Here is a 13731-nt window from a genome sequence, read left to right as displayed (position 1 = left end):
CTCTCCCTGTTTGCTGCCTTCCTGTATTTTTGTCGATGCTAACGTTTTCAGTTCTGTCCCTCACACCTCCCACTGGGTTTTTAGTGCACTCCCACTCATTTTCTGTGCCCGTGGTTAGTTTGAGGACCTCCCAAAAAGCTGAACCCAACACAGAGCCAGACAATCCCTGGTCCCTGTTACTATCCCAGGGCCCATAGCGTTGCTGCTAAACCATCAAACTATGAACTAGGTTGTATAAAGAAGGCTTTCTGAAGCACACAGAAATCTCATATGCACACTGCTGCCTCTTTCTCACACACCTCTGTCAGTGCCAAGTGCAAGAAAAGCAATGTAGACCAGTCTTTGGCCCCCACGGCTCTACAGAGTGGCACGTCTGCGACCCCGCTTCACAGAGGAATCCTGCGCAGTGTAAACAGGCCCATTTGCACTAATTACTGTAAAAACAGCCCACTGCCATCTCTCTGCAGAGATGGACCCCCTGTTCTGTAAAAGCCTGCTTTGCTGATAAATGTGGGCTCCTCTGAGTCGGAGGTGTAATGCAACAGCCCGAGGGAGCATGAACAGACACACTCTGCAGTCCTGGACAGCTCTGAGGTCACACACACACATTAACACTAAGCATGTTCACTTAAACTCTGCAGACTTTCACTGAGCAGGTACGGACAGCGCGACACAAGCTCAGTATTATTTGGTGCCCACAGATGCAAACAACACACTAAAGGACTCGAACTGTAGAGAATCATTCTTAATCTTCTTAGTTGTTCCTGAACTGAAGCTCAGCTCAACACAAACCTTTTTACAGGGTGAAAAGTTCAAAAATGTCCTATTTTTGCAGAAGTGAGCAGTTTTCTCTAATCATATAAACGGGCTGGTACTTCTACAACACCTTTCAATTCAATTTGAGCACTGAGAGCGCTCATTTACCTGAGCCTACACATAGGAAGCATCAGCAAATGATGCTTCCCCTCGACGGGGATCAATCCACCGACGTTCAGACTTTAGACGACCTGCTCTACGAGCTGAAACACAGCCACCCACAATTATGGCATCTTAAGCTATACACAGATGTTCCTGTTTGGTTGGTGAACGCTGCAGCTGCATCACATACAGTGTTAAACTTCAGTGTGGTTTAAAAACAGATGATCTACATTAATATTGTCTAAAAGGCTGCTGGGATCTTGGTGATTTGAAACCAGGGTGGAGTGTGTGGGCGGGTCTGACTGAGAAGCCAAGGCTAGGAATCATTTTGACTGTAATAAAACTGAGATTTACTGAGTAAATATAATTTTACTCATCAAGACTTGATCTGACAGACCATCAACTCAAGAAAGAGTTTACTAAGGCCACAGATCAGGAGAACTGAGGGAGCCACTGAGTCCTGTTCAGTCGAACTCCTTTTACACCAGAGGCGTCGCCTCCTACTGGCCATTAGAAAGACTGCAGGTTAAAACATTTTGTGTTAAAGCTGGAGGTATTGGCACGCATCGCCCAGCAAATCCTTTGACCATTACGCTGTACAGGGGGTGGGACAGTAGGCGACTATAGACAGGCATACAATGCCCATAGGAAATGTCATTGGGAGGCTGGAGAAGAATTCCAGGACACGTTTAAGTGTTTCCAACAGACAAGTGGGCAAATATTTCCCTTTGTTACATCTCACCAAACATTTACTAAAACTGCCACATGGAGGCAAACCACAAGAAAAACAAGATCAGATTAGTACAAACAAAAGAAAAGTGTAACCATGCAGTTACTTTTAAGAAATGTGGACCATTAAGTAAAAGCAAACAGAAAAAGATAACATACAATTTAATTTGGTTTAAAAAAGACCTATTATCAAAATGAAACACACAGAATCTCCATTCGTTTGCATACAAGAAGGTTGATGAGTTTTGTCCCATCTAAAGGCAACAATACAACATTTTATAGTTTAAATGATGGAACTGAAAATCAGCCTTTAAGTGGATGACCTCTGACCTACCAGAGCTCTACGGACAGTTTTTTACAACAGACTTACCATCACACACAAAGTTACATGTCAGTGATACAGAGATGTGTGTGCGTGTGTGTGTGTAGGTGTGTGTGTGTGTGTAGGTGCGTGTGTGTGCAGACTTACACAGGCCAGAAGAAGGTAGCAGCCTTCACTCCTTGTCCTTGTGCTGTGATCCAGATCTAAACAAACAACGTCTCAGTAAGTCTTGATGCATCTCAATCATCCAGGAAAATAAATCTCCAAAAGTTGATTCTGTTCATCTGGACAGAAACGTTTCGTCATCATCAGGTGACTTCTTCAGTCTCAGCTGACTGCAGATTTCAATCTTATAAACAGTACATTTGCATAATGACTGAAACCAGCCCACTGAAGGAACAATGGGCTGGGAGGTCAGTTCCTTAATCTTAATTATGCAAATTCTCATGAACATTGATCAACAACCACTGATCAACAGCCATGAGTTCCATTCACAGAGTTGGGGAATGGCTGCAACCACAGCATTGTAAGATGTTGACAGATGGACCCTTAGGCCCCTCCTCCATTCAGAGATGGTCTTTCCCTTTTCATGTAAATGGCCTCCTTGACTCCGCCCTCAAACCAGCGTTCCTCCCTGTCCAGGATGTTACATCCTCATCATTGGAAGAGTGTCCACTGACCTGTAGGTGTGAACAGACTGCAGAGTCCTGACCTGACGAGGTAGCTTTTCTGTGTTGTGCCATCCGCTTCGTCAGAGGTTGTCTGGTTTCCCCGATGTATAAATCCTGGCAATCCTCCTGCACTTAACAGCTACACTATGTTACTCTGTTTGTGTCGGGGGACCCGATCCTTGGGGTGGACCAATTTTTGGCGCAGCGTGTTTTGGGGTTTAAAAGCCACAGAGACCCGGTGTTTAGAAAAAATGCGTCTCAACTGCTCCGATACTCCTAACACATATGGGATCACTACAGGTTTTCGCTTGGGCAGCGGTTGTCCTTCTCTCCTGGATCGCTGGAGCTTTCTTTAGGTGCCTTCCCAGCTTTGACCGGCTTTTCACAGCCCATTGTTCCTTCAGTGGGCTGGTTTCAGTCATTGTGCAAATGTCCTGTTTATAAGATGGAAACCTGCAGTCAGCTGAGACTGAAGAAGTCACCTGGATGAGTGACGAAACGTTTCTCCCAGAAAACGCTACGTCCAGATGAACAGAATCAACTTTTGGAGAAAGGTCTCAGTATTTTATCAGCCAACACAGATTATTAGGATGCTGCTGTAACACAAACAGTAACATGAGTGAGGAAGCCAAGCTCATAAACTGCAGCATGAAGGTGACCCCAGTGTGTGAAGGCACCGGCGTCCTTATCAACATTTTAGCTCATGTTTGAGTAAATCTACAACTGACTGCAGTCACTCCAGCCTCTGCTCTGACTGATTTGTCCTTCCACGTCTGTTGTAGTCGACTCTAAAAGAAAAGCTCTTGCTGTTTCCTGGCAGTACTTACTGGCTGTCCTCCCCACCAGCGGTGATTGAGCTTCTCTCGGCCTCTCAGGGTGAAGGTTGCATCAAACCCTGGGTCATACATGGAGTTTCCAACGATGCCATGAGACTCCGGGTACAGCCCCTTGGACAGAATCAAACCATTATGTTTCGGTCAGTAATGTTTGCTGTCTCACACTAAATAAGAGGAAGCCTCGAAATCCTGCCTTATCTAAACCTCAGGCTTTGTCTCGAATGTCAGCAGTGATGTTGTTCCAAAGGCATCACACAGAGCACAAAAAACAACAGCTTTGCACCCAAAGACCTCCAAAAACAGCTCATCGACAGGCTGGCCTGTAAATTTAACGTCTATAGTGAAATGCAGTCACATCTGTATGATCAGGACACAATTATTACCCCCTTTGAAGTGAAAATGCATTTTAACAGAGCAAGGATAACAAAAACAAGAAATTAGTTTAGACTTAAGAAAAGTGTTTTGGAGGAAGGAAGGTTCAGGGTTGAGTAGTCATCATCATGGGCTCATCCGAGTAGAATGAGAATAAGCAGTCAATTTACAGGTTTTGTCGTTTTATTGAATAATGGGTGAAGGAAGGAAAGACACACATGGACTGCTATCTCTAAAAAGGACAAAGTATGATTTAAGTAACTTGAAACAATACATGAACTCAGGAGACTCAAAGAGTACTCACCTCAGCTGCCGCCCCATGTGGGAGTGAAGAAAGAGTGAGGGGTAGGTGAGTGCAGTCCTTATATAACGAGTGACAGGTGAGTGCAATTAAGGCCAAGCACCACACCCAATCAAAGGTGAGGAAAAGAAACAAGGTGCATTTGGTGAAGTGAATGTGCTGAAAGGTGAGCCTTTACAACAGCCGCCCCCATATTTCTACTGAGAAATATGTTCAAAGGATTAGAGATGTTCTTTTTCACGAAGCGGGGGCAGAGGAATCAGACATGCTACAGGTCTAATATAGGTTCAGGGGGTCGACAACGCAGGCCAGACAGTTCAGGGGGCCGACCATGTAGCCAGCGGTGGCGGCAAAGCAGCCGCAAAGCATGCCAACCGCATGGGATGCAGCTGCAGGCCCAGACCTGCAGACCGTCGGGCAGTTTTGCAGGTGCTGGGGGCACCTCATACTCTGCTGATGGTGGAGTATGAGGTGGCTGAATGAATTCGGAGCCATCAGCGGACACAAGGATGTGCTGGAGTGGTTCTCCTGAACCTGAACTGGAAGATGTGAACAAACATTGGGCATGCGTAGAACTGCTCTGGGGTTGGAAGTCTGTGATTGGACCTTGGAGTGTCCATCCTAAGCAGGTTTTGACTGCTGCCGGGGATCCAAATGGTCCATGTCTAACTGGTGCAATAGGCGTAATAAGGTGGGTATGATCAGAGCCTATGAGCAGTAGTGGAGCTGCTTTGTTAATAAAGGTTAATGGGATACCTTGAAGATGCTTGTATCTCCGTTGAAGAGAGGATACGGGGTAGGTGTGTTCTGAAAGTGCTAAGTGACTTGTAGCGAAGGCATTATTAATTGTGTAAGTTTTCTCTGGATGTGCGATAGGAGAAATCTGGAAACTTACAGAAGAACCTTGAATAGTTTCAACTTCTTGATGGACAGTTTTGAGTGATAATTTTTCAGCTTTCCCAGTTAGGTGGAGATGCTGAGCTGCTGATGTCAGAAGCATGGTACGTTGGGAGCCATCGTCAAGTACTGCATATGTTTCCAGGGTTCTTTTGCCATTACGCAGGAGCACTTTCACAACTTTTAATAGTACACTAGGACAGTCACTAGGTTTATCAAAGTACAGTGTCCTCACTACAGGATTAACTTCAGTTCTATGTCTCTGATTCACCTCACATAGGATCTGTAGATGTCTTCCCATGCAGGTGGCACATGCTTTCCTCAGATCACACTTCGCAGCCTGATGAGTTCTAGCACAACGCCAGCACCGTTTGTTTCTCTTTATCCAGTGTATTTTCTCATCCTTTGTCTTGTTAATGAACTCAGGGCACTTGCTAATGTGGTGTTCAGGTGAGCAGCAATATGCACATCTTGCCTTAGTCATTATGATGGGTTGTGCTGCCTGTACAGGATCGGATGCATTTGTCCCATGTAATATTGTTGTGAGTGGAGAGGTGTACTTATGGGCAGGTCGTGGCTGGTTAAAGGATGAAACGGCACTGTCCTTTCTTGGTTGACACTTGCACTCCATTTGCAACCAGGATGAGAACAAAGGTAAGTCATACATCATATCTCCTTGTTCCCTGTAAATGTGCCGTTTGAAGCGACTGGAATGCTCTGCGGGCAACTTTTCGAGTAGGCGATCGACATGGGAGCCACAATTCAGTTCTGTCCGTCCTTGATCACCCAGAGTGCTAAGCAAACCAACTAAAGCTTGCACACGAAGAGCAAAGTTATCCAGAGTCCGACCATCACCTGCTTTGATAGGAGGAAGCTCCAGTATATTACGTAGCTCTTTCAATGCTAGCTGTCTTGGTTGCCCATAACGCTCATCAAGAGCTTTGATGGCTTGAGTGTATGGGTCAGGAGCGTAGGAAAAGGAAATAGCTAACCGTTTAGCTTGGTCTACTTTCAGGACATGATATTTAAAGTGCTCTGTCTCATGAGGGTCAAGCAGGTTAGTAAGGGCCATTCGTAACAGCCTATACTGGATTTCATCTTCTCTGGTAAGGTCTGGGAAAGAAGGACCCTCAAGCTTATACACATGTGTTCTAGTGCTAACAGGGTGACTAGAACTAGCAGTAATGGGTACCGAAGGTTTTTGTGCATGCAAACCATCAGATGTAGCTGGTTGCTGCTTTACAGGAGGGTGCTGCCTTGGTTCTTGAATGCAAACAAGAGGTTGAGCGGGGTCTTCATCTAGATGAACAGCAGGTGGAACACAGGAAATCTGGTACGGACCTTGCAGTGGCGTGGCCAGGAAATTAAAAGGAGTCTCATCTGGTGTAGGAAAAACTGGTCTAGGCAAACCATTTGAAGGAACTGCAGCATCTAATATTGTTGAATTAGGGACAGGAGGGCTAGCAGACGGAACTGCACCAGAGTGACAGCTAACCTGTGGGGGCTGAGTGGGTGATTGACATGTTGCTGGATCAATCACTGGGAACTGCTCATGTTGCTGATGCGTTTGGGGAATGGCTTGTAAACCGCATACAGAGGATTTGCTTTCATCAGATGAGACACTGTGAATTGAAGATCTGGAGGAACTGCGAGAATGGGGAGGAGATAATTGAATCATAAGTTGCCTAATCTCCCTCATCGTCATCAGGAGTTCCCTCATCACCTCATCTTGATTTGTGGGTAAAGGAGCAGGGGATGGCTCTGGTTGACTTTCTGACTCCCCGTCAGGATCCTGCAGCCCATGTGTGTCTGTGTCACTATGCTGGCATTCTGTTTGACTCTCTGTATCACATCTAGCACTTCAACTTCCAGGATACTGAACGTCATACTGCTGCAGGTGGGCAGGAGGTCGCCTTTCACGACCAGAACATCTCAAATCTTCAGTCAATGGCTGCTGTGAATCCATGATGCTAACACTACTCCGGCTGGGAGGACCATGTTTTGGAGGAAGGAAGGTTCAGGGTTGAGTAGTCATCATCATGGGCTCATCCGAGTAGAATGAGAATAAGCAGTCAATTTACAGGTTTTGTCGTTTTATTGAATAATGGGTGAAGGAAGGAAAGACACACATGGACTGCTATCTCTAAAAAGGACAAAGTATGATTTAAGTAACTTGAAACAATACATGAACTCAGGAGACTCAAAGAGTACTCACCTCAGCTGCCGCCCCATGTGGGAGTGAAGAAAGAGTGAGGGGTAGGTGAGTGCAGTCCTTATATAACGAGTGACAGGTGAGTGCAATTAAGGCCAAGCACCACACCCAATCAAAGGTGAGGAAAAGAAACAAGGTGCATTTGGTGAAGTGAATGTGCTGAAAGGTGAGCCTTTACAACAAAAAGAATTGTTGATGTTCACAAACCAGGAGATGGATGTACAAAGTTAGCACAGAGTTTCCAAGTCTCACGACCTGGAGTGAGGACTGTCATCGAGAAAGACAGAAGAAGAAGCAGACAGAGGTGGGAGGTGAAACAAAGGCCGAGAGATGTGTTTAAAGACCCCGGAGCAACTGGCAAGACACTAATGAATGAGTTAGCCATGTGAGGAAGTGCAGGCTCAAAGAAGACGATCAGGAACTGACTGTGAGGCTGCAGACCAAGGAAAACCCAAGCCAGACTGAAGTATGCCAAGAACAACCTGGACAAAGATTGTGCCTGCTGGAAGGGCAGTCTTTGGTGAGATGCGACAAAACTAGAGGACTGAGGTCACAGAGATGCTGCCCAAGTTTGAAGAAAGAAGGGAGAGACGTGCAAGCCAGAGAACACCATCTCCACAGTGAAACACGGTGGTGGGAGTATCGCTTCAGTGCGTCTGGACTCGTAATCTGGTCAAGGTGGAAGGAGATGAAAGAAGGATTTGTGAAGACTTTAAAGAAAATGTCAAGCAGCCAAAATTGGGTCTGGGTTTGATATTATTTTCCAACACAACAGGGACTTGAAACATGCGTTGCTCCTGGTAACAAAGTAGCTGCTGGTAACAAAGTAGCTCCTGGTAACAAAGTAGCTGCTGGTAACAAAGTAGCTGCTGGTAACAAAGTTGCTCCTGGTAACAAAGTAGCTGCTGGTAACAAAGTAGCTCCTGGTAACAAAGTAGCTGCTGGTAACAAAGTTGCTCCTGGTAACAAAGTAGCTGCTGGTAACAAAGTTGCTCCTGGTAACAAAGTAGCTGCTGGTAACAAAGTTGCTCCTGGTAACAAAGTAGCTGCTGGTAACAAAGTAGCTGCTGGTAACAAAGTAGCTGCTGGTAACAAAGTTGCTCCTGGTAACAAAGTAGCTGCTGGTAACAAAGTAGCTCCTGGTAACAAAGTAGCTCCTGGTAACAAAGTAGCTGCTGGTAACAAAGTAGCTCCCGAAGACCAAAGTTACTGACTGGACTGCACAAGTAAAATAATGTAAGCATGCAAAATAAAAGTAGGACGTTTGGAAACGTTGTGATAAAAAGTCTTTGCTCTGTTTAAAAGCACTAAAAAATGAAATCTTCATAGACTGCAGATCCATGAGAACATCACCAAAGAGCTTTATCCATTTGACACAATTACATTATTAATCACAGATAAATACAAATAATTTGTCAATAAGTTGACTTTATAAATTATTTTCTTGTAACCCTGTGGGACAGACATGTTTTATTACAACAACCCAGTAACGGTGACAGTAGCACAGAAACACAAGTGTACCATGACTTACTGTAGCCAGTGAGTAGAGGTTGGGGAAGGTTTTCGTGGGGTAAACAGGTCTCATGTACGGTGCATGGGTTCCACATGTTCCTCAAAAGGACACAGCAAAACAAATTCTTAGACAGAAGCACAGCCTGCCAGAGCTCGTTCATCAGTGTCACGGGAACTGTTCCCTCCTCATCTCAGAACCAAAAGCTCATGTTTTACAGAACTTACTGAGCTTCTCGATGTGAGGGATGACAGTGTTCCCTCTCTTCACGTACGAAGCTCTAAATCCATCCACGGACAGGATGATGAGCGGCGGACGCACAAACCTGCGTGTGCATGGAAGAGTTTTTTTAAATGCATGAAATCAGACTTGCTCAACCAAGTTCAACCTGCTACCCTCCTGTTGCTTTACTGCTAAGATTTCAACATACCCGGCAGGACATTCAGGAGCCTTGATCTCCTCACAATCATCCTGCAGCCACGAGGTGTCTCCTGAGGGAACGTGATGACAGACATGAGCTTTTGTTATGCTTGTATGGAAAAGTGGGAACCAGTGGTTGGTTGTTATATTTTCTCACAAACTGTATGATTCTTGAACGGACTTCTACTTGAGTATTTCCACTGTATAGTATTATTTTCTCCTCCAGTAAATCTAAAGACATTGAGAATCTTAAATAGATTAATTTATCAGCCGACCCCTGAAAGGAAAAAGAGATTAATGTACAAAGCACCAATCTCAAGTCTTTCTCTAACAAAGTCCTTTTGATCCAAAATAAATTTAGCTGATAATACTGGACCTAGAATTTTAAATGCAGTATTATTTACACTTGTAGCTTCATTAAATTTAAACAGGCTGAACCACAGAAACAAACACAAATAAATTAGTTACCCAGTAACTACCAGGTATAACTGTCGGTAACAGTGAACTGGAGGTAAAGGAATTCGCTGATATGCTGGTATCCTTGATTATATTCTGTTGTGGTCATGGACAGCTGGGGAAAGATGGCAGAGCATTTATGAAGTGCTGGAGTACAACACTAACTCACCTTTACAGTTGCATCAGTATCACAGTTTGTCATTCTGAGTCATTTTGATCCAGCATTTTGATTTTCTTGTGTTTTGGTGTCATTTTGTATTAAGGTTCATGTTTCTGCTTCATTAGTTTAGTCTGTTTTGACTTTTTTTTATATTCTCTGTTTAGTTCCTTGTCCATTAGGTTTCCCTTGTGTCTCTGTCCACTGTGTCCTTCTGTGTGTGTGTGTGTGTGTCTGTGTGTGTTCGTGTTTATCCAGCCCATCATGCCTCTCACCCTCTCTCGCCCTGTCGGTTCCTCGCTCTCTCTCTCTGTCTCGACTCCCTGAACTATTTCTGCGTCCCCCCCCTCATTGTCTCCTCCCCCTTATCTCCCTGGTCCGTCTCGTTTCCCTGAGCGTTCTTTTCCTCCTGCGTCATGTTGTGTGAATTGTTGTGTGAGTCTTAGTACTTCCTGTTTTACTTTGATAGTTTCCTGTCTGGTTCAGTTTTGTTTGCCCCTGTCTCGTTAGTTAGGTCATGTTCAGCTGTGTCCCCCCTGTGGTTTGTTCCCGTGTTTGCCCTTCTGTGGCTGTGTCCCAATTCAGGGTCTGCAGCCTTAAAGTACGCAGTCTCAACGATCCTCAAGGGCCGCGTACTTAAAGACCGCTGAGGCCGGAAGTGTGAGGCTTGTGAAATGGGACGGTCTAGCCTCCGTCGTGCTGCACAGGTTGCCTAGCAACCATTAAACTAACAGCTGGAAACGTTTCATACAGCTTTGTTTGACAGAAATGAAGGAGAAAATCTTTTGTTCATTTGTTTGTTTCTACATGAGCTTTGATCATTCTCTGATTAAGCTCAGCTATTGAACGGCGTCTATTTTAAAGTAAAGGCTTTAAAACCAAGTTAGTACAAACGTCACTAATGTCACATGACTTTGCCAACATGTGGCCAACAGTAATGTTTTGATGTTCTTCGTTATTAAACATTTGCACATAAATAAGTGACATAATATTCAGTACTTACTTAAAGTTTACTCTTCGGCGCCCCTCATACGCCGTTTTTTTTTTTTTGGCAAAATTATCCACACCCACCGCCGCGCTATGCATTCTGGGATATGTTGGGCCACGAAGTCTACACCACCACGTCCTTAAAATTCAGGGAAATGAAGGACGCATTTGAGGGCCGCATTTTGAGCAGCCTTCGAATTGGGACAGCCTTCGTCGCGTCGCTGTGATGTAATCGGCCTTAAAATGCGGCCTTTAAGGCTGCAGACCCTGAATTGGGACACAGCCTGTGTCTCCCTCGGTCCCGCGTCGGCATCTCCCTCATGGCCGTGTGTTTCTCTGTGTATTAAGTTTAGTTTTGTATGTCTGCAATAAAGCTGTGTGTCTGCGAGTCTGCATTTGTGTCCATCCTGCCTGCTTCACACAGTTAACGTGATTTTAAAAGTTACAGAAGTGCTTTAAACTAAATTCTTTTAATCAGCAGCAGGGGGCGCTCCCGTGGCTGCACATATGGTCATACAGAAGTCTACAGGAAGTCCATGGCTTTCTTTGGAGTTGAGTCAGTGAGCAGCTTCACAGTTTGACTGCACCTTGATTTTGTTTTTTTTTGTAAAACCACGATGGTGTCGGCAAATGTTTCGCTCAGGCTTCAGGCTGGGACGACAGCAGCGAGTGGATGACAGTCAGTAACTGACTTTAAAGGAAAAGTTGTGCCTTTTGAACTGTGTTCACAGCAGTGCTGAGACATAACGTTGAAGGCTAACGCTCCCTGTTTCTGATTCGCATCGCACTTTTTCAGGTTTTGCTTGACTAACTACAGCTCAGCTCATAGTTAGCAAGTGTCTTAGCCATCTGCGAGTGACCAAAGCAATCACCAAGAGGTTTTTGGTGTAACTGATTTCACCTGGTGACAGCGAACAACCTCCAGGAATCCCAAACAGTGAGAGAACACTCATTTCTCAGATGGTTGTCGACTGGTTATTTCATACAACAATCAATCATGTATATGTGCACGCTTACCTTCAATGGACTGTTCAAAGTATTACCTATTGTAAACTCTCAGCTCTCACTGTGAATGTATGAGTGAGAGCCTGATGCATACACAGCTGGATAACCACTGCAATCCAACATCTTATTCTACCCAAATCAGCATAAAATCAGCTAAATGCTTAACTGTGCAGTGAGGTCCGGGTGTTGGAGGTCGCCGTATCTAGATCGGTTGGCGGTTGAGATCTGGTGACCAATACCTGCAGCTACAGTGTGTGGTTTATTGTGTTGAGCACTTACAGTTTAATGATGCAGCTTTAGTTGACTTACAAAGTTACTCCAACTTTGTCACTTCTGGCATCCATTAAGCTAAATATAGGCCACAGACCAGTGGCTACTTTCATCTTTTACTCAGAACTCATGAGTCATTCCTCATTTCTTAAAATTTGCTTTACAAAAGACAGACGTCCTTGTTTGTTGAAGCACTCAACACTGATTACGACTCATTCAAACATAAAAAGGCACCAAACTCAAGCACTGTTGTGTCTACGCAGACAAGTTGGCAAAGAACCAGTTTTAAATCGTATCTTGTGGTTAGCGGTTATTTGGATATCTGTTTATTCCCATTTCTTTAGTTGAATCTATGATAACACAGTCTGACAGGCATAAAATGGTACTTTTGCACCAACAAGGTGGAAACGTGGCATATCTCAGCACGGTGTGCGACTGACACAGTGGCAGATGAAGAGTTTCTCAACATCATGTCCTTAAGAAACAGAATTAAACGCAGCAAAGAGCAGAAACAGAACCTGAGAGATGCATCTGGCCCCAGTTAAAACGCCCCAGTATGGATTTTAAAGCCAGTAATTGTGACCATAAACGACCTGCTTTTTTTGGCCAACACCAATATAAAAACATATGATGTCAATAAATTCAAATTTAGTATTTTTTAAACTCCAGTCTTTGAAAAGCTTTCCAGATCCACAACACTGATACTAAGTTCATATTTCTTTACACATGTAACACATACACATGCACTTTTGTAATAAAATGAGACGTCCTCATTACAACACATGGACTAATTAATAATGGACAAAATCCTCTGAACATTTAAAGGCAGGAGGTCAGGTAAAGTTGCAAACCTTTGCACAGCTTCTTGTAGTTGGTACAACAGTCTCCTCTGGCCAGACAGTCATCAGAGCAGTGGCAGGCATGCTGTTCATTGCGAGTCTCCCCGCACCGATCCTTACTGCATTCATAACCGCCCTCTGTGTACAAGAAGAACATGAATCAATGAGGTTTAAGACGCCAAATCTACGTGCACAGCTTAGCTGGAAGGTTAGTGGTGAAACCAGTGAAAAATGAAAGCTGAGATATTAATGTGACAGCGGTTTGGCTGCAGACTGAGTGGGAAGCAGCATGCGAGCAACAATGGTGATGCGGTCTGTGCTTGAACATTCCTCAAGCTGAAAAACATCCAAAGAAGGATTTGACAGAGTCAGGAAAAAGACGCAGGCGACCAGAAAAACAAGTGAATTATTGCTTTCAGGCAATGGGAGGTTACTGGTGGCGAGGCGGTGGTGAGCCAAAGACCACCAGGCTGAAGGAGTGGACATAAAATCAGACCACCAGCAGCAGAGGGAAAATGTTGACAGAGAGAGAGAGAGCAGGGGGGGGGGGGGGGGGGGCAACAAACCGCTCAATCAAAACGTGAGAAACCTGCTCAGAACTTTGTCGTTAAGTCTACGACTCATTTCCAGCTCAGACAACAGCACAGCAGCTTGATTATAGCAGGCGGCGTCCACATGAAAACAATTCAAACTCATTACTGTTCAACAAATGTCTGCAGGTTAGAGAAACCTTCACTGTTGGGAATAAAGTAAGATGCCAAAATAATCAGGATCTGGCTAACTTTGCAAGAAGTGTGTAATTCCACAGAGATGAAAATCAGCTAAATGG

The 13731-nt window shown here is 44.6% G+C and overlaps 2 protein-coding genes across 4 annotated transcripts in view; both read right to left on the bottom strand.

Annotated features, from left to right (window-relative positions):
- enpp2 (ectonucleotide pyrophosphatase/phosphodiesterase 2) overlaps positions 1-13731 on the bottom strand; it is a 73643-nt gene that overhangs the window by 38601 nt on the left and 21311 nt on the right. For all 3 annotated transcript variants that reach the window (XM_085176697.1, XM_085176695.1, XM_085176696.1), the window contains 6 exons: positions 12915-13040; positions 9199-9259; positions 8996-9093; positions 8790-8869; positions 3468-3587; positions 2117-2172 (listed from right to left, as the gene is read on the bottom strand). In XM_085176697.1, coding sequence (XP_085032823.1) covers positions 2117-2172; positions 3468-3587; positions 8790-8869; positions 8996-9093; positions 9199-9259; positions 12915-13040 — 541 coding nt within the window. The remainder of the gene's footprint in view (positions 1-2116; positions 2173-3467; positions 3588-8789; positions 8870-8995; positions 9094-9198; positions 9260-12914; positions 13041-13731) is intronic.
- On the bottom strand, positions 4418-8162 carry LOC146507571 (uncharacterized). Its single transcript, XM_085176698.1, has 2 exons — positions 7262-8162; positions 4418-7189 (listed from the first exon to the last, which is right to left on the bottom strand). Exon 2 carries the CDS (start codon positions 6764-6766, stop codon positions 4418-4420), a length of 2349 nt encoding a protein of 782 aa, XP_085032824.1. The 5' UTR covers positions 6767-7189; positions 7262-8162.

The sequence above is a fragment of the Neolamprologus multifasciatus genome, chromosome 11 (genome assembly GCF_963576455.1).
Source record: "Neolamprologus multifasciatus chromosome 11, fNeoMul1.2, whole genome shotgun sequence".
In the NCBI taxonomy this organism is placed as follows: domain Eukaryota; kingdom Metazoa; phylum Chordata; class Actinopteri; order Cichliformes; family Cichlidae; genus Neolamprologus; species Neolamprologus multifasciatus.
This window is presented reverse-complemented; position numbering and strand designations above follow the sequence as displayed.